The sequence below is a fragment of the Nyctereutes procyonoides genome, unplaced genomic scaffold (assembly GCF_905146905.1).
Source record: "Nyctereutes procyonoides isolate TBG_1078 unplaced genomic scaffold, NYPRO_anot_genome, whole genome shotgun sequence".
In the NCBI taxonomy this organism is placed as follows: domain Eukaryota; kingdom Metazoa; phylum Chordata; class Mammalia; order Carnivora; family Canidae; genus Nyctereutes; species Nyctereutes procyonoides.
Genome location: NW_026575049.1, coordinates 1,897,922 through 1,917,974, shown reverse-complemented (window position 1 = coordinate 1,917,974; position 20,053 = coordinate 1,897,922). Strand labels below are relative to the sequence as shown.

General features: G+C 53.8%; 1 protein-coding gene across 1 annotated transcript; it reads left to right on the top strand.

The window, feature by feature from the left end:
* Positions 1-765: 765 nt before the first annotated feature.
* AVIL (advillin) lies at positions 766-19,656 on the top strand. Its single transcript, XM_055327913.1, has 20 exons — positions 766-835; positions 2,882-2,966; positions 4,061-4,135; positions 4,849-5,045; positions 6,404-6,512; positions 6,603-6,713; positions 7,203-7,405; positions 7,871-7,949; positions 8,056-8,154; positions 8,820-8,973; positions 9,082-9,182; positions 9,653-9,790; positions 9,894-10,052; positions 11,279-11,458; positions 12,613-12,758; positions 13,142-13,286; positions 15,113-15,301; positions 15,970-16,038; positions 17,251-17,367; positions 18,893-19,656. The coding sequence occupies exons 2-20, from the start codon at positions 2,901-2,903 to the stop codon at positions 19,004-19,006; spliced, it is 2,451 nt and encodes an 816-aa protein (XP_055183888.1). The 5' UTR covers positions 766-835; positions 2,882-2,900; the 3' UTR covers positions 19,007-19,656.
* Positions 19,657-20,053: the final 397 nt, after the last annotated feature.

Here is a 20,053-nt window from a genome sequence, read left to right as displayed (position 1 = left end):
GGCAAAGCTGCGCACCCAGGCTGGGCAGGCCATTGCTCTGGCCGCCGTGTGGAAGCAGCTCCGTTGCCATCCAGGTGCTTGATAAGCATACACTTGGTGTCCTACTGACTTCTGGGAATGAACCAGGAGCCCCGAGGGACTAGGAGTCTTCTGTGCCCCTTACTGCTTCTCCCAGACTGGGATCCCCGGAACCTAGAATCGATGGTTCTTGGCACATAGTAGGCACTCAGATTCTGGTTGGACTGTTGTATGGACCCCAAGGGAAGCCCTAAAGAGCAAAACAGGATGACCTAATATAACACATCCTGGCCCTCCCCTAGACCTCTCTGCCTCTGAGAAATGCCCAGAAGCTTCTCAGGGAGGCACTTGCCAGCTCAGGCACTCAGGAGCTCCAGCTCAGGCTCCAGCCCCTGCCTCCTGTCATCAGCATAATGCATCCATATCTACAATATGGCAAATTTCATATCCTCCCACCCTCTTTCCCTGCATTATTGATGGGCTATGCACTTTTAAAAAAATCAATTAGATCAGGGTGTGGAGCTGGAGTCCAAAGAAAAGGGAGGCCTTTAAAAGTCCGCTCTTCTTGTTTCTGCCGTTTTGAATAGGAGCAGATAAAGCTTCCCCTCTGGTTTGAATAAGTCAAGCCCAGGGCTAGGTTGGCCGTGATTGGCCAGCACTGGGAAAATGAGGTTAAGATGCAAACACAAGCAAATATAACCCGGAGTCTGTGCGGCCATTGCTAAGCTAAGGCAGCAGGAGCTGGCGCCTCCCGTCCCGGGTGGTTCTCGGATACCGCCTGGAAACCTGGTGGGAGCCCGGCCGGAGAGCAGGCAAGGTAAGGTCGGCTTGGTGCCGGCTTGGTGCGTGGGTGCACGTCACTAGAGCAATCCTACTGAACTCGGAAGGAAGAGCAGATTGAAATTTCTGTGCCTTTGTTTTCTTGCATGAGGCTTTTAAAAGATTCAACCAGGAGTTTGTAACCAGTTGTGCAAACGTCCCGCTGAGCAGTGAAAGCCCTTTTTTAGGAACCACTGAACAGATAGGGCACCTTTTCAAAAGCTGGGAAATAAGGAGACTGCCTCATCCGCCTAGCTCAGAAAGATGGAGTTTGGGGCAAGGCACGGGTCAGAAGGGGCCTGGGCTTGGAGTCCACTCACGGGGCTCTCTGGAAGAGTGAAGGGCCACTAGCTGCTTGCCTGGGGTTTCAAACCCGCATCCCACCCTGCGGTGCGGTTTCTGCGGTGCCGGTGCCGAATTAACAGACTTGGGGAAGAGGGACGATGAAGCTGAGCTTTGGGGGACTTCAGTGTCACAAACGCAATCATTTTCTGGGTCCTCCAGTGTGGCAGGAAGTCCCTGCTTTGAGCATGTCCTCTCCTTGGTTGGTGGGCCCTGGCCCCGGAGCTCCTTCCCCATCCATGGCTAAGTCCCTGCTGGGAAATAGGACGGCTTTTGGCCTCTGAGAGTCACGGCCCGAGGTAATGCCAGTTGGTTTGCTTTTACCAGGTTGAAACTTTTCGGTTTTCAAGAAATGAATTCATTGGCCCTCATCCCCTTCCCCTCCTTGGGTCACGGCATTTGCCTTCAGTGAATGAAATCTAGGGTCTGAAAAAAAACCTGAACAAATATTTCCTGGCAGCACAGGGCAGGCGGGTGGGGCAGCAGGAGTCAGCAAATTAAATCCTCAACCACTGGCTGCTCCGAGTGGCCGCCCTGCTTTGGTCTTGCTACAGCAGTACACAAAGGGAGTCTGGCTTTTTGTTTTGCCAAAGCCCATGTTAGATAATGGCACAAACTCTCCAAACCTGGCTTCGTCCACTGAGGGTGGAAGGGCCAGACATGCTCCTCAACGAGAGCGAGATGCCCCACACGGCCCCACACGGCCTTTCTGGGTGGGTTGTGCTTTTGGGTTTGTTTGTTTGTTTTTCTTTATGCAAATCCATCTTTTTTCCTTTGCCTCTTGAGAGCATTCATCAGTTATAGGTATTATCCGAATGCAAGCTCCTTGAGAGCAAGAACCAGGCGGGCATTTCACGTATATACGAGGCCCCAGGTGAGCTCGGATGTGTGTAAACACCGATAATCCCAGAGGTGCCTTGAATCCAGACGGTACCCCCTCGGCCCGCACTTCACGGCTTCCTCCTCCTCCCACCCCGCCCTGTGGGCGGCCGTGGGAGGGGACAGGGAGGGCCTGGGTGGGGGGACACCCAGCCCTTCCCCCTGGCATCCCCAACTCCGCAGTTGGGGGACAAATGCAGGATGGGCTGTTTGAGTATAGGATAGCTTACCTGAAAGGGAAAAGTCTGGAAAGGCAAAGCCCAGAGGAGAAGTCAACACGCTGACTGAGCAGAGAACCTGGCAATCGAGGACTCTGGGCAGAGCCGACGGATGACAGAGAAGGCCGCAGTCACACTTGTGTATGACACTTGGGGATGTGTCACACTTGGGAACGTTCGGGCCTCAGCTCAGCGTAGGAAGGGCCGCAGAACCTCAGCGAACCCAAAGCGCAGGGTTTAGGGCCAGACATGGATTTGGCTGCCGTGCGTGACGCCGGGCAGGTTACTGAACCTCTCGAGCCTCAACCCGCCTACGATGTGAGATGAAAATGTACTCAGTTCATAGAATCAGATGACAAAGTGACGCCACCAGGGCCTGCCGCATTTACCAGCCCTTAGCAGGTGACTGGGCTGCCACCAGGGCTCCTGACTCACTCGGGCGCACGTGGGAACCTGGGCAGGTCATTGCCCCGTCGCCGCGGAGCCGTGCAGGCGCCCCGAGGACGCTGCAGGGTGGCCCACAGGAGATAGGACAGGACTTAGGGGAAAGCCGCAGGGATGCCGGCGCCACCGGCGTCACCTCCCTGGCTGTGTCGGTGTTGCAGGCCCAGGAACGCGAGCGCCATGTCTCTGAGCAGCGCCTTCAGGGCTGTGGGCAACGACCCTGGGCTCATCACCTGGAGGATAGAGGTGAGCTGGCTGGGGCGGCCTCCTCCGCACTCGGGCCGGCCGGCGCTGGTCGCCCGGTCGCCCCGGCACGCCCTCAGTCTCCTGCCTTTGGGAACGGCCAGGGGCGGCATCGGGGTCACCTTCTCCTACCCTTGACCCTGTCTGGGTACCCGAAGCAGGTGGTGGCAGGTGGAGGAAAGGCTTTCAGCCTGGAGAGCGGGGCTCCAAGCGAAAGTCAGCTTGCCATCTGCTCAGTGAGTCTGCACTTGCAGGGAATGCCCTGGAGAAATGGGTGGGGCCCCCGCCCCCCCCTGCCCCCCCTGGCCGTTTCTGTCAGAAGAGGGAACCTTCTCCCGCAGGGCAGTCGGACCCCTGCAGTGGGAGGGGCGGGGTTACTGCGGAGATGGGGCACCGTGCCCGCCTCCCCCCTCCGGCCAGAGCCCCTGGGGCTCCCCCAGTCCCCTGCCAGCATCCGCTTCCCCTGGAAGGAGCCCCTGCCAGCATCCGCTTCTCCTGCTGAGGCCCAGGGAGGGGCGGCTTCAGGAAACCCTTAAGGTTCCCTGTTTATTTAGAAATAGGTACTAAGTCACATATACCAGCTACATGTGTGGTATATTTAACATTTTTACATGTAGCACACACACTGTACGTAGAATATACACAGGTGTGACTGCAGGTTTAGGTCCCTTGGAGAGAGTGATGAAAATCCGTATCAGGCCATGTGACTGGCTCTCCTGGGACAAGCCGCATGTGCAGGTGACACCTCAAGCTCCCTCCTGCACCCAAGTCCAGGCGCAGAGCCCCACGCACTGCCCCCCCCACGTGTCACAGCCCCCAGCGCCCCCAGGTCAGGGCGCAGCACAGTGCTGGAGGTGAGGCTGCGGGAGGTGAGGCCAGCAGGTGGGGGGCCGCCAGGGTGAGGACAGGGCACCGTGCGGCAGAGCTCAGCGGAAGCCGGAGGGGTGGCCCCGCTAATCCTGTGGCCAGCCACCCTGTGGGGCCCTGGGGACCCCCAGCCCACCTGTCCCCGCCGCCTGAACCAGACGATGGAGACGACAGGGAGGCTGGCAGGTGGGAACTGGAATGCGGACGCTGCACCCCCCTTGTCATTCCAGAAACTGGAGCTGGCGCTGGTACCCCTGAGCGCCCACGGGAACTTCTACGAGGGGGACTGCTACGTCATCCTCTCGGTGAGCACCAAGCCCCCGGGCCCCGCAGCCCCTGCCCTGGGAGCCGCCGGCCCCTGGGTTCTTCCTCGGTGTGGAACAGAGCGGGCGTCGGTCTGACTCTCAGAGGCCACTCTTAGGGGATGGGCCTCAGCCTGAACCTCAGCGTAGCCTGCAAGCAGCATTTACCCCTCCCGGGCCCAGACCCCACATTAAAGTGCCATGGAGGGGGCCCCCCTGGGTGGCTCCGTTATTGAGTGTCTGCCTCCGGCCCGGGGCGTGATCCGAGGGTCCGGGGATCGAGGCCCGCATCAGGCTCCCCATGTGGAGCCTGCTTCTCCTCCCCCTGCCTGTGTCTCTGCCTCTGTGTGTGTTTCTCATGAATAAATAAATAAAATCTTTAAAAAAAAAAAAAAAAAGCAAAGAAAAAACAGTAAAGTGCTGTGGAGGAAGGCCAGATAAATACCAGGCCGGCCTCCAGGGCTCGTCCTAGCTGAGGAGACACTGGCCGCGGATCGGGGCGGGGGGAGCACGGTAAGGCCGCAGCCCAGCTTGGGAAAGGCCCTCCCCGGGCTCACGCAGCTGGATGGCTGCAAGCTGTCGCTGTCCCCGAACGTGGGAGGACCGTGAGGGCTGCCCAGCCCGCCCACCCGGCCCGGCAGGCTGTGTTCTTCCCACGGCGAGGGCCGGCACCCGGGGCTGAGCCGGCCCCTGACCCCGTCTCCGTGGACGCCCAGACACGGAGAGCGGGCAGTCTCCTGTCCCAGGACATCCACTTCTGGATCGGCAAGGACTCCTCCCAGGATGAGCAGACGTGCGCGGCCATCTACAGCACGCAGCTCGATGACTACCTGGGGGGCAGCCCCGTGCAGCACCGCGAGGTCCAGTACCACGAGTCTGACACCTTCCACGGCTACTTCAAGCAGGGCATCATGTGAGTAGTGGCACCGGAGCCAGGGCCCGGATGGCAGGCTGCCAAACAGGAAAGCACGAGGGCCAAGTATAGGAAGAGCCAGGGAAATACAAATCCAAAAAAAAAACCACACAAAAAGGCTTTGGCACCTGCTATCAGAGTAGGGCGGATTAGAGAGCTGGGTGGAGGCGCTGTGGCAAGGCTTCGGGGAAACAGCTCGCATGCCCCACTGGTGGCAGCGAGGACAGCGCGGCAGCCTGAGGAGCAGCCTGCTGCCACTGAGGCGGATCCCACCCCTGGGTGTGCAACTCAAGGGCTCCCCGTGCACCCAGGTCCGCGAGGGCGCATGAAGCAGAGTTCACAGCAGCGTCACGAGTGGTGGCGCGAAGCTGTAGGCAACGTGAGTGCCCATCTCTGGGACAGGGGACAGGAAAAAATACTGCCATGAGTATGGGCAGCAGCCGCACGCAGGGGACCAGACACGGGTGCCCTGTGGACAGGTCTTTAAAACACAGGTACTTGGCAAAGTGAGGGACAGACTTGAAACACACGACAATGCCAGTTTCTGTCATTTGGGGATTTTTTGTTTTGTTTTTAAATACATGCCCGCAAAACAACGAGACACATTTAGCAGAATGAAAATAAAAGACAGCTGTCCGGCTGCAGGCAGAGCTGTGCGGAGCGGAGGGCGAGGGCGGGCACGCGCCCGCAAAGGCGCCCGCAAACCTGCAAACAGGACAGGGGGCCTGAAAGGCCGGGGTGGTGGCGTCCCGGGAACTGAGGAGTCTAATTGCCTTGAGGCTTTGCGCTTGAGATCGGAAACCAAGAGAGAAGCCCGGTGAGCCCGGGACTCCCAGGCTGGTCCCAGGCTAGCGCCCTGCACAGTGGCACTGGCACTGACCGAGGACCCGCCGGGCACAGCGCCCCACAGGCTTCGCGTGTCCTTCAGTGCAGGACACCTGGGATGGAAGCGGGGTTGGCGTAAACTCCAGGGGTGCAGGGCCGATTCCCAGGGGGCTGCTCTCACGGCCACCGTGTCACGAATGCTTCTGCTGCTGCCCCACTCGTGCCCCTCTCCTTGTCACACGCTGATCTCCAGACAGTTGCTGGGACAAGACAAGCTTGTGCTATGGGGCCCTCCACGCTGCTGCGCCCTCTGGAACCCCCGTGGTCTGTTTGTCGGTTCCTAGTCCTCTTCATATGTCAGCTTGACAGTCCCTCCTTCAGCGAGGACGGCCCTGACCACCCTGTCACCGCCACCTCTGTGGGCCTCCTTTCCCACCATCGCCCCTACGGGCAGGGGCTGCACCTGCCTAATTGCCAAGGGTCACCCGGGCCTAGCCCATCCGTAACTGGGTGCCCTTTGCATGTCCCCTCAGCTACAAGAAGGGGGGCGTGGCCTCTGGGATGAAGCACGTGGAGACCAACACCTACGACGTGAGGCGGCTGTTACACGTCAAGGGGAAAAGCCACATCAGGGCCACCGAGGTAAGTCCCGCCCACTGTCTGCTGGGCCCGGGGCTCCAGCCCTGGCGCCTGAGGAGTCCCCCCCAACCAACACCTGCTTCTCCCCTGCAGGTGGAGGTGAGCTGGGACAGCTTTAACCGGGGTGACGTCTTCTTGCTGGACCTTGGGAAGGTCATCATCCAGTGGAATGGCCCAGAGAGCAACAGCAGAGAGCGCCTGAAGGTGTGGCTCTTCCCAGGCTCGTCACCTTCCCCTCCGCCTCGGGCCTGGTCGCCTGGTTGCCTGGTCGCGGGGCTTGTGCTCTCTCAGTTCTCTCAGTTGCCTGTTGTGTCTTCTTTCCTCCCCGCGGGGTCTTCTGGGAGCTGCGGAGACAGACCCCTGCCTCTGAGTGGAATCTGTTTCGGGGACAGGCAAAGTGCATGAGTCTGTGGCTCACCCCGGGGGTTTTGTTTGTTTTTAAGATTTTATTTATTTATTCATGAGAGACACAGGGAGAGAGGCAGAGACACAGGCAGAGGGAGAAGCAGGCTCTGTGCAGGAAGCCTGATGCGGGACTCGATCCCAGGACTCCAGGATCACGCCCTGAGCCAAAGGCAGATGCTCAACCGCTGAGCCACCCAGGGATCCCTCACCCTGGGGTCCTAAGCCCCAGAATAACTCCTGTGTCTGGGGCCCAGCAGGGACTGAGTGCCTCCTTGGGCTTCTTGACAGGCCATGCTTCTGGCAAAGGACATTCGGGACAGGGAGCGAGGAGGCCGTGCTGAAATCGGCGTGATCGAGGGGGACAAGGAGGCAGCAAGTCCGGAGCTGGTGAAGGTCCTGCAGGACACCCTCGGCCGGCGCTCCATCATCAAGCCAGCTGTGCCCGATGAGCTCATAGATCAGCAGCAGAAATCAAGCATCGTGCTGTATCAGTGAGTAACTAAACCTGGCTGCTGCTTGGAAGCTGGGACAGGGGGATGGCGTCCCCTAGAAAACCAAGCACCTGTGCCTGCCTCCTGGTTAGGGCATCTGGCTTTCTTTTAACCCTTTTCAAATGCAGCTTTTAGAAGGAGCTCGGTGTTCCCCGCTCAAGGGGGGCAGCTACAGTCCCTCCTTGTCAGCAGCCCTCCCCGGTCTCTTGAGGAGACCCTTCCTTTACCTGGGTCCATACCCACCTGGGGAAGTGGAGGAGATGGTGTTTGGGAGACAGGCGCATCGAAATCCCCTCTCGAGAACACAGGCCACTGCATTCCTGTCTGCATTCAAGCTGCACCTGCCCGAGGAGGTCAAACGTTACCCAGAGGCGCCACCCGAAAACAAAGCGGGCAAAATAGCCAAAGGACTACAAGACGCTTTGTAGAAGACCAGGCCCAGGGCTAATTCCTCCCCTTTTCCAGTGTGTCAGATGCTGCTGGGCAGCTGGCGGTCACCGAGGTAGCAGCAAGGCCACTGGTGCAGGACCTCCTGAACCATGACGTGAGTGGAGCTTGGCAGGGCGGGCCTTCCGGGGCCAGACCTGGCTTCTGGGACCTTCCTGAGGGTGCCGAGCGCCAGTAACCACTTCTGTCCCTGGCTGCTTCAGGACTGCTACATCTTAGACCAGAGCGGAACCAAGATCTATGTGTGGAAAGGAAGAGGAGCCACAAAGATCGAGAAGCAGATGGCCATGTCGAAAGCCCTGGTAGGAGCCCCAGGCCCGGCACCACCCTGTCCCAAACGGCCCGTCCGCAGCGCTTCAGAGGTGTCCAGAGAGCCAGACGGGGCGCTCGAGCTCCTGGCATCACAGTTACACACTCGGCTTGAGTCAGACGACCTGGGAGTGAATCCGGGGTTAACATACATCTCCTGGGGTGGTTCTGAGGATTCGGGAACATTTGTAAGGCGCTTAGAACAACATCTGGCCCCTACACCTACTCAGTAAACACGGCTGCTGCTATGGGAGGGGATAGCACGGTCCACAGCCCTGTCCTCCGGGAACTTACAATGTCTTCCAGACCCGTGTAGACGAACCCAGGGGGATGCACTTACAAAGCAAAACGGGACACGAAATCAGTGGGGTATGTGCATGCTGCAGGAACACAGTAGAGAGGATCTTGCAAAAATACAAGAAAAGTAGTCAAAATCATGACAGGCCAACCAAGAGATGCGAAAATGGCCCCTCAGTCCTTAGCTTGAGGCAGGTAACTGGGTCCCTAGACGTCAGCGAGTTGGCATTTGACTCTGACTTTCAGAAGGGAGCAATCCTCCCCGCCCCGCACCCCCGGCTTCAAGGGGTGAGTCATCAGGCGGGCAGAGCACCAGCGCCCGCCCCCACTGACCTGCCTTGGGGGACGGGGGGGTCTGCAGAGCTTCATCCAGATGAAGGGCTACCCTGGCAGCACCAACGTGGAGACCATCAACGACGGTGCTGAGTCGGCCATGTTCAAGCAATTGTTCCAGAAGTGGTCCGTGAAGGACCAGGCCGTGGGCCTGGGGAAGACGTTTGGTGTTGGCAAGATCGGTGAGGCTGCTCCCCAGGCCGCCTTCCGCCTTCCCGCTGCTGGGGCTCTAGAAGGGCAGCCGCGGATGCTTTCCACTCACTTGGCTTCTCCCAACCCCTTCCCTGCAGCTAAAGTTTTCCAGGATAAATTTGACGTGACTGTGCTGCACACCAAGCCAGAGGTAGCTGCCCAGGAAAGAATGGTGGATGATGGCAATGGAAAGGTTGAGGTAATTCAGTGATTCACACCCCAGGCCCGCAGCCCCGGCTCTCCCAGCTGTTCCACTGGAGAGGAGGGAGCCGGGGACTCTGGTGTGCTCGGCTTTCCTTCCCCCGCTGGCGACCTCAGCAGTAGTCCCTTAGAGGTGTCCGCAGTGTGCAAAGCAGTCCCACCGTCCCTCGGGGAAGTGGAAGGCTGCTACCCTCGTGTGCTATCAATAGCTCACCCGGCAGATATATTCAAATCAGCTCAGAGCCCTGATGGGGATGCACCTGAGCAAGAATGATCCAGTTCTTCTCGGGATTCAAATCATGCAAATGGGATAAGCACCCCGCCGCTGGGCGAGAGCCAGAGAGGGAGGGTGTACTTGGGGTGGCTGTTGGTGCCTTACCCACCTGGATTCTCTGCTAAGCGTGGCCCAGTTCCCTTCAGGCAGCTGGAACCCCATCTCTGGGAAACTGTGTCTCCTTCTGTGTCCAGGTCTGGAGAATTGAGAACCTGGAGCTGGTCCCCGTGGAGCGTCAGTGGTACGGCTTCTTTTACGGGGGAGACTGCTACCTGGTTCTGTACACATATGAGATGAGCAGGAAGCCACATTATGTCTTGTACATCTGGCAGGTAGGCCTGAAGCAGGCTCTTAGCTTTGGATCTTGACGCCTCCTCCGGCCACCGAGTGGGGGCAAGGGGTAGCAGGACCATCCCTCCCCTGTAACCCCTGCAGGGCCGCCACGCCTCCAAGGATGAGCTAGCGGCCTCGGCCTACCAGGCAGTGGAGGTGGATCGGCAATTTGACGGGGCGCCCGTACAGGTCCGCGTTACCATGGGGAAGGAGCCACGCCACTTCATGGCCATCTTCAAAGGGAGGCTGGTGATCTTTGAGGTGAGAACCCTCACACAAAATGACATCATGAGTGGGATCACTCAGACGAATAAGGCAACAGGAGGCCCCCATCTAGTGGGGAGGGATGGAGACCAGGCCTTGGGGGAGATGCAGCTTAATCTAGACGTTCTAATGCATCCCAGCTGCCTCAGGGCAAGACCAAACCACTGCCCAATGAGCCTTCAAGGTCCTTTCCTAACCTGACCCATAGTACCTCTGCGGGTGTGTTACCCTCAGAGCCCTAACTTATTGCACTCTAGTGAGGTGGGTCTCCTCACTAGACCTTACGTGGGCCGCATCATGCGCCCCCACCCCCCGGACGTGCTGCTCCGAATCCAAGTCCCACTTCTCCCGTGACGCCCGGGCTGAAGCACTAGCAGGAATGTTTAATGTCGTATGCTTGACATCACACAAGCCTGCGGTCAAGTCCTAGCCTTGCCACCTGTTAACCGGGTTGCTTAGGCTGTTTTCCCATCTCTACTGCAGAATAATAAATACCTATTTCAGGAGCACCTGGGTGGCTCAGTTAAGTGTCCGGCTCCTGATTTCAGCCCAGGTCATGATCTCGGGGTTGTGAGATTGAGCCCCCCCCCACCCCCCCACCCCCCCCCGCCCCCCCCCCCCCCGCATGAGGCTCTGCACTCAGCAGGGAGTCTGCTTGTGATTCCCTTTCTCTCTGCCCCCTCCTCCTGTTCATGTGCTCATGTGCACACATCACATACTGTCTCTCTCAAATAAATAACTCTTTAAAAATAAATAAATAGGGCAGCCGGGGGGCTCAGTGGTTTAGTGCCGCCTTCAGCCCTGGACGTGATCCTGGAGACCAAGGATCAAGTCCCACGTTGGCTCCCTGCATGGAGCCTGCTCCTCCCTCTGCCTCTGTGAGTGTGTGTGTGTGTGTGTGTGTGTGTGTGCGATGAATAAACAAATAAAATATTTTTAAAAAATAAAAATAAAAATAAATAAATACCTATTTCACAGTTATTCTGAGGCTCAATAGGCAAGGCACCTGCCACAGAGTCTAGCATAAAATAAAAGTCTCAGAATGAGAGCTGATATTATTGGTGCCATAATTCCAGCTTACCTCACCTCTCCCGGTTGGCATGGAAGTTCCTCGAGGGCAGAAGCAGCGTTAAATTCCTCCATAATCTCTCCAATGGCTTAGCAGGAGCTCTGTTCACCTGGTGCTCCTTAGAACCAGATTCAGCTTTTCTCCTTATCGCTAGGGTGGGACTTCCAGAACGGGAAATGCTGAGCCCGATCCTCCAGTAAGACTCTTCCAGATTCAAGGAAATGAGAAATCTAACACCAAAGCGGTGGAGGTTCCGGCCTATGCCTCCTCCCTAAACTCCAATGATGTCTTTCTGCTGCGGACCCAGGGAGAGCACTACCTGTGGTACGGCAAGGTAAGACGACCGGGCCTGGCGGTCACACCAGCCCCTTGGAGCCCAGCCCTGTGCCCACCTGCCTGTCAGCAAGGGCAAAGCCACTAAAACGTAGGCTGGAGCAGTCCTCAAAAAGATGAGCCTTTTCCTAAAGGATCTTCAAAGGAACTGCTGGTGTTCCCCACAATTAGAAACCCACTGACACCATTGCCCACACCCAAGAGACTCCATAAATCACACAGATGGAGGCCAGATAAGTCGATCTTTCCAGCCTGGTGGATTGCATAGGACAGGCTTCAACCTCGAACACAAGCACTAAAAATATGATTTTGTCAATTCAGAGGCCTCTACGTTAAAAAGCCCTAAAACCGTTTTTACAAAAGAGAACTGAACAGGAAAAGTGCTCAGTACCACAGTCCTCAGGGCAATGCAGGTGAAAACCAGAGATGCCCCCACAAGCCTCGCAGAAGGGCTAAAAAAAATTGGCAGTATCAGTTGCATCCTACTGTGTGCAGAACAACAGGAACTCGTGCGCATTGCTGGTGGGGACGCAAATACAGACTTTGGGAAACGATTGGACGGTTTCCTTATAGAGCACACACCTGTGAGGCAGCAATCCCACGCCATGTGAGATAAAAAACTACCTTGACACAAATACAGACAGCACCTTTATTCATAATCACCAAAAATGGGAACCAATTCAACTGATGACTGAAAAAGCAGCGGTATATTCATACAGTAGGATGCTACTCAGTGCACAGAGAAGAAAAGCTGTTGATCCTCACGGCAAGGTTGAATCCCAGGGACTGTGCCGAGTGGAGGCAGTCAGTGGCAAAGGCTGTATGTGCGTGACTCCATTTATAACATGCTGGAAAAGGCAAAGCTGTAGTGACAGGGAACACGGTGGCGGTTGCCAGAGGTGAAGGATTTGGGGAGGGTCTGGCCACAGCGGGGTAGCCCCAGGGAATGTTCTGCAGGGCCCAGGCAATGCTCTGTGTCTTCATTTTGATGGTGGTAATGTGATTCTACGTGTTTGTCAAGACTCGTAGAACCCAAAAAGTGGATTTTCTTGAATGTAATTGAAAGAATACATTTACATTTTTTCTCTTAAAAAAAATCAAAAGTAGGTGCTACAGTTCCAACTGACGCTTGTGCTCTCCTCACCCTGCTCTCAGGGGTCCAGTGGGGATGAGCGGGCAATGGCTAAGGAGCTGGCCAGCTTTCTCTGCGAGGGCACCGAGGACACGGTGGCCGAGGGCCAGGAGCCAGCTGAGTTCTGGGACCTGCTGGGAGGGAAGACTGCCTACGCCAATGACAAAAGGTATGGGACACGAAGGCCCCTCGGGGCTCCCCCTGCCGCCCAGGCTTGTGAACTGTGCAAGTCTGAGATGCCTTTCAGTTTTATTTTATTTTTATTTATTTATTTATTTATTTATTTATTTATTTATTTATTTATTTATTTATTTTGCCTTTCGGTTTTAAAAACGTGGTTTCTTTTTTTTTAATAAAAAAATAAATAAAATAATAAAAAATAAAATATAAAATAAAATAAAATAATAAAATAAAATCGTGGTTTCTTCATGAACCACTGAACTCTACTCCTGAAACCAATATCAAACTGTATGTCAACTAACTAGAATTTAAACTTAACAAAAAAACATGATTTCTAAGTAGCTCAGTTCCTCTAAATAGACTGTATTGCAGACTACAGCAGGAAATCCTGGATGTGCAGCCTCGTCTCTTTGAATGTTCCAATAAGACTGGGCGCTTCCTCGTCACTGAGATCACAGACTTCACCCAGGATGACCTGAACCCAGGTGATGTGATGCTTCTGGATACCTGGGATCAGGTAAGACACAGCCAGAGAGCTTGAACAAGTGACAAAGAGACAAAGACACCCCCCGTCTGCCCCTGCCAAATGTAGCCCTGGACCATCCCCAAGTCAACCAAACACCCGTCCATGGTAACCAGAGGAAGACCCCACTTTTCACCAAGGATGGAGAGAACAGATGTCGTTTAAAAGTGACCACCTTGGGAAGTTCCCCACCTTACCTTGGGAAAAGCAGTCCATCATATCATCCCACACGTTTTTTTCTTAGGATCGACAGCAGCAGGCTCCACACTCAGATGCAGGCCTCCTAGGGAATACAGGGCTGTAAAGGGGATATCTTCAAGGCAGCCCCTCCCCAACAGCCTTTTTTCTTCAGCTCAGAAAACATACTCAGCACTTCCTCTGTGCCAGTTAGTGTGCTAGGTGCAGTGTCACCCAGGTGAGGGGCCCTTGATCGCAGAGTTTACAGGCTAAAGGAGGAGCTGGACATAGAAACACCATTTTACTATGATGGAGCTATGGGGCCATGGGGGCACAAATTAGGAGCACCCAACACCGTCTGGGGGTTCAGAGAAGACTTCCTGGAGGAGATGGCTCCCAGGCTGAATCTCAGGATCAGTGGGCATTAATCAGGTAGGGAGAGCATCCTGGGCAAAGGAAACAGCACCAGTAGGATCCCTGGGTGGCGCAGCGGTTTGGCGCCTGCCTTTGGCCCAGGGCGCGATCCTGGAGACCCAGGATCGAATCCCACATTGGGCTCCCGGTGCATGGAGCCTGCTTCTCCATCTGCCTGTGTCTCTGCCTCTCTCTCTCTCTCTCTCTCTCTCTCTCTCTCTCTGTCTCTCTGTGACTATCATAAATAAATAAAAATTAAAAAAAAAAAAAAGAAAAGAAACAGCCAGTAAAAAGCAAGGCATGGAATAGTCTAGTATACAGGGAACTACCGCAGAATCATGAGACCATGAGATAGAGTAAAGGAGTTAGAGACGAAGCTAAGAAGTAGGAAAGGGCCTTACCTACCTTGCCAAGTTTGAATTTTATCCTGGAAAGCTACTGGAATTGAAGCAGATGAGTGACATGGTCACTGTGCTTTCAATGGATTACTTGGCAAAGTGTAAGACAGGAGGGATGGGGGGAAAGGACAGAGAATGTGTGCTGGGAGGCCAGTCAGGGGAGCATCGTAACCGTCCAGTAAGAGTCAGCAGGGGCTGCACAGGGGAGGGGGGCGGTGGGGGAGGGATGCACAGGAGGCAGACGGCGGCCTTGCTCACTCGCTGGATACAGGCGCATATAGGGACTGCCGGGCACTGCCCTAGGTGACCGGGGGGATGCCATTCACCAAGAACGGAGACAGACACAGTCCAGAAAAGCAGAGCTACGCTGGGGAGATGTTCTATGTGAGGTTCCTAGAGGCAGCCATGAGGGGACGTCCTGCAAGAAGTTGGGTTCAGGAAGCTGAAGTTCAGCGAGCGCTCGGGACTAGAAATGTAGATTTAGGAGATACAGGTGTAATTAAAATCACAAATACCGGGGACCCCTGGGTGGCTCAGTGGTTGAGCGTCTGCCTTCAGCCCAGGTGTGATCCTGGACTCCAGGGATCGAGTCCCATGTCGGGCTCCCTGCAGGGAGCCTGCCTTTCCCTCTGCATCTCTGCCTCTCTCTCTCATGAATAAATAAAATCTTTAAAAAAAAAAAATCACAAATATCCAGCTCAGTCTGGGAAAGCTTTTCTGCTGAATGGATGAGGCTGGGTAAGTGCCATGAGGCTGTGATGCACTGAGGGCGAAGGAACAGGACTCGGTCCTAGATGCAAACCCATTCATCCTGCATCTCTCCTGCGACAGGTGTTCCTGTGGATTGGGGCTGAGGCCAACGCCACGGAGAAGGAGAGAGCCCTCGCTACGGCCCAGGAGTACCTGCACACTCACCCCAGTGGCCGGGACGCTGACACAGCCATCCTGATCATAAAACAGGGCTTTGAGCCTCCCATCTTCACGGGCTGGTTCTTGGCCTGGGACCCTCATATGTGGAGCGTAAGAACAAGTGCAGAGAACGGGGGAGACCTGCCTACGGCCCAGGGGCTCAGCACGAATAGCTCAGTGGGAAGGGGGTACTGACTCAGGGGCTGGGTGAATCCAGGACCACGTTTCCCTCGCCCCCTCTCCACTCCCGCTTTTGGCTTTCCATCTCTTTTCCACCCACCACGGCTCTTAAGTCCGGTTAGAGAATTCACGGCTCAGGTCAGGCACAAGCAGCGTGGGGAAGTGATAAACGGTCTACGGCTGATCCACACACCTCTCCTTTTTGAGCTTTACAGCCACCCCGACGGCTGGGGCAAACGTCGTTTCCCGTGTTAAAAATTAGGAAGCTCAGAGGAGAGAGGATTGGTCTAAAGTCACATTTGACCCGTAGGAAGGAGCCAGGGTTTTCTGACTCCTAGTCAACTGCTGTGTCTCCTTCGGTCTCGCATGGAGGATTGGGGAACACCAGCAAAGGGTTTTTACTAATCTGAGGGTGTTTCCTAATCCACACCGTGTGTCGGTCCCGTCCAGCCTGGCATGGGCCCAAAAGGGACTTTCATTCCTGCTTATCCCTGTGTCTTCCGATTCTCTGGCTTCTTTGCTGTCCTCAAGGGTAGGTTAGTCCTGAGATGTCCCTCCCCACCTACGCAGCACCTCGTCCTGTTTTCTCTTTGTTTCAGGCAGGGAAATCATACGAACAGTTAAAAGAAGAGCTGGGAGATGCTGCTGCAATCACAAGAATCACGGCCGTGAGTTGGGTTTGCTTGTGGAGAAGCAAGCCACAGGGGCAACCGTAAATGCTCCATCTTAGCATCACTCTAGTGGTCTACTTTGATTTAAGATCGTTTTAATCAATAGGAAAGCAGGTCTGAAAGCCAAGTTCCTCATTTTACAGCCTTCTAGAACCTAGAATGACTTTCTGGTTAAAAAAAAAAAAAACATTTTTAAATATAAATATTGGGAGTTTTGACCTATGAATCGCCCAGTAGTACGGACTGAGCCCCTAGCCCCTAATGTGATAGAATTAGGAGGCCGGGCTTTTAGGAAGTAAGTAGGTCATGAGTGTGGAGCCCTCAGGAATGGGATTAGTGCCCTCAAAGGAAGAGCTATGAGGGTTTGCTCTCTCGCCCTCTGCCGTGTGAGGACACAATGGGAAAAAGCCATCCACAGGCCAGGAAGCAGGCTCTCACCAGACCCAGGATTTGCAGACACCTTTATCTTGAACTACGAGAAATAAATGTTTGTTGTTTAAGGTAAAAAACAAACAAAAACTACAAAACCAAAAACTAATTTTATTATTCTATCATTCAGGACAGATTAAGTTGACTGGCAGCATTTTTCATAAATAATAAGCTTCTAACCCAAATGACATGCTTACCAGTTTCTGACAGTGAAGTCCATAAAAACTCAGGCCATCACCCCTAGTTTAAGGGTGAAAAGAAGTGGAACCTCCGGCCAGGAATCCAACAGCTCTTTAACATCAGGATGAGCGCATGGTAGCGGGTGTCCAAACCATCTACAGTCCTCCCCTCTGTGCTCTACATATTCAAAGTTCCAGAGCTAATGGCGATGTCGTATCTTTAAAACGCATTTAAAAACAGTGTGACTTCAATCTGAAGTCATTTAAAGGCTGGAAATGTAGAGAATAAATACAAGTGCCAAAAGAAAGTATGTGATCACAGCATTTAAATGAGATTTCAGCACAGTGTGAAGCCAAACTGGCTACATAGGAATCTACCCTGGACTCAGGAATCAGCTCTCCCAAGGAGGACCCCAAATCTGAATATTTTAGATTTCCAGATGATGCTGTCACGCAGCCAGCTTTAGGGACCACTGTTCTAAAAGATAACCACAAAGGGTGCCACGCTATAAGCCAAAATATTAAATATTATACACACGGAACTTCAACTGCACAGGCCCTGAACGGTCTTTTATCCTGTCTACATTCTTATCTTATATAGGACATGAGGAATGCAACCCTCTCCCTGAATTCTGAGCTGAAGTATTACCCTATAGAAGTTCTGCTGAAAAACCAGAATCAGGAGCTGCCTGAGGACGTGAACCCTGCCAAAAAGGAGGTGAGTGGCTAAAGGAACTGTCAGGAGAGTGGCGCGCTCCGTGAGCAAGGCACCTGTACGCGGCCTAGGACAGCCCTGGGACACCGTAGGCCCCTCAGCGCACCTCTGAGCTTCCCAGTAGCTCCAGACAAAAGCCCAGGACTCCTCCTCCCACATCTGTCCGTCAGCCTCTGTCCACTCCTCCCCGTCCCTCCGCTGCCCAGCAATCCTGGACTATTACAAGTGTCCCCCACTGCCCCCCCGCCCAGTAACCACCAATAGGCTTTTTATAACAGACAACGCTGTTGTGTAGAGAACACCTCAGATGGCTTCCCAAGGCAACAGAAGAATCCAGAATCCTTTCTGTGGCCGCCGTGGCTCTTCACAACCTGGCCCGCGCTCACCCGACTCCATCTCCTACCCCGCTGCCCTCTTCATTCTGCTGCCTCTAGCCAGGGGCTCCCTTTCGGTCTCAAAAGCGCTCATCCCAGCCTTTGACCTTTCACACTTGCTACTTCCCCCGAGAAACCTTTCTTCTCTCAGGTCATCACAGGGCCAGCGCCCCCTCGCTGTTGGGTCTCCCTGAGAACAGCCACCTCCCGGGAAGGCCCCGCCTGACCGCCCTCGAACACTGCTTAGGAGCAAGGACCTTCTCCGTCTTGCTCACCACCATTCTCTGCTTTCAGGACCTAAAACGAGTGCCTGGCAGATAGAGGCCCTCTTACGTTTTGGCTGAATGATTTAACACTTTAATGTTGAAGGAATTCACTTATTTTCCCCTTGAAGGAATTGATGTGGGAAGGGTCTCTGGGGTTTCCACCATGTCCTATCTAGCCAGCTCTTACGGATCTGGACTGCAACTTTCTTGACAACAGAGGCCATCTCTTAAGAATTTTACTCAGAATATTCAGTAAGCATCAATAAATAAATGTTAGGAGAATTTTATGCTCTGAACAAGATCCACTTGATTTTGCATTTGAAAATGTGTGGATTGGGGCGCCTGGGTGGTTCAGTGGCTTAAGTGCCTCTTGGTTTCTGCTCAGGTCATGATCTCAGGTTCCTGGGATCGAGCCCCATGTCGGGCTCCCCATAAGGGAGCCTGCTTGTCTTCCTCTCTCTCTGCCCCTGCCATTCTTGCACACTCTCTCTCATAAATTAAAACAAAACAAAAAAAAAGTCTGGATAAAAATGGTTGGTATGGGCATGAGGCAAGGAAAACCAGCACTCGATTTAGTTCTCCATTCAGCCAAAACCTAATGTCTAGAATTCATCACATATAACCCAGTTCTTGTTCTTCCGGCAAAAAAATTGGTGCTGGGTGGGACCCTGAGAACAGCAAACCCAGTTGGCTTCTGCTCAGGCCAAAATGAGAGTCCACAACCCAAGAACCCTCCAATGAATAATTTAAGTCCACTACAGACTTTCTGAAAAATTCATTCTTCTTCTCTCTTCAAAGACACTCTCTTGGCTCTCCCCTCCCCACCTCTGTTGCCATTGGTGGGTGCCATATTGTCCTCCTAACTAGAGACTTTGTCTTCTCTCTTAGAATTACCTCTCTGAACAGGATTTTATTTCTGTGTTTGGCATCACAAGAGGGCAATTTGCTGCTCTGCCTGGCTGGAAGCAGCTCCAAATGAAGAAAGAAAAGGGGCTTTTCTAAGGCAAGAAGCTCCATGCCTATCACGAGACCACAGAAGACAGCTGATCGTGCCAGTAACAGGAAAGAATTTATCTACCAATTTTGCCTAATAATTGCTACTTAGATACAAGGAGGTCTGCAAATCACAGCATGTTCTCCATCCTCATCCCTGCATTCCTTAGTTGTTATATACCTAATATGTTAACTACCTACTTTTCAATTTTTGTGGCCTTTGGGCTTAAAGTCTCAGCAGAAGCACTACAGTTGCATGAATCCAGAGCAGTCAGAGGAAAAAGAAAATAACTAAGTTTAAAGTATTTAATAATGGGACAAAGATGTGAGTTTGTTTTAAATTGTAAGATCATGAGCAGCCCGGGTGGCTCAGCGGTTTAGCACCACCTTCAGCCTAGGGCATGATCCTGGAGACCCCGGATCGAGTCCCACGTTGGGCTCCCTGCATGGAGCCTGCTTCTCCCTCTGCCTGTGTCTCTGCCTCTCTCTCTGTACCTCTCATGAATAAATAAATAAATAAATAGTAAGATCACTATATCCAGAATCTATTTGACCCACCAATCACTGAAGCTATTTCCATATATACCCCAGGGGCAAAATCAAAATGCCGAGAGCTGTACGTGCCAGAGATTTTTTTACTTTTCAAATAAAGATGTCTATATGAGCAAACGGGAGTTCTCTTCAGTATCTGGGGTTTGCCTGTTAATGGTATTTTGTTACGTTGGGAGAAACGTCTCTGTACTGGGGTAGTTAAGAGGCCCTGCTGAGTGAGTTCTCTGGATAACTGGGCCACCGGTGAGACCTGCTTCTGGCACAACAATGCCAAAATGTGCCTCACAGCTGTCCAGGAAACCTCAGGCCCCACCCACCTCCACCCCGTCATCCAAAAGAGAAACAAGGCCATGTGTTATTAATTTCAGTCATGAGGCCAGAACCAGCGTGTACACTGCAGAGAGCATCGAAGCATGCTACAGACATCAACAAATGAACCACATTTTCCAGACAACTCGAAGTTTGAGTCAACAATTCCCAAGGAATCCGTGTGGCCCAAGTAAC

Excerpts from the sequence above, each read along its gene's own strand:
- AVIL (XM_055327913.1), top strand. The coding sequence starts at position 2,901 with ATGTCTCTGAGCAGCGCCTTCAGGGCTGTGGGCAACGACCCTGGGCTC. Across the intron at positions 7,406-7,870 it reads TCAAGCATCGTGCTGTATCA|TGTGTCAGATGCTGCTGGGC; the intron begins GTGAGTAACTAA and ends CCCCTTTTCCAG. Across the intron at positions 13,287-15,112 it reads TTCTGGATACCTGGGATCAG|GTGTTCCTGTGGATTGGGGC; the intron begins GTAAGACACAGC and ends CTCCTGCGACAG.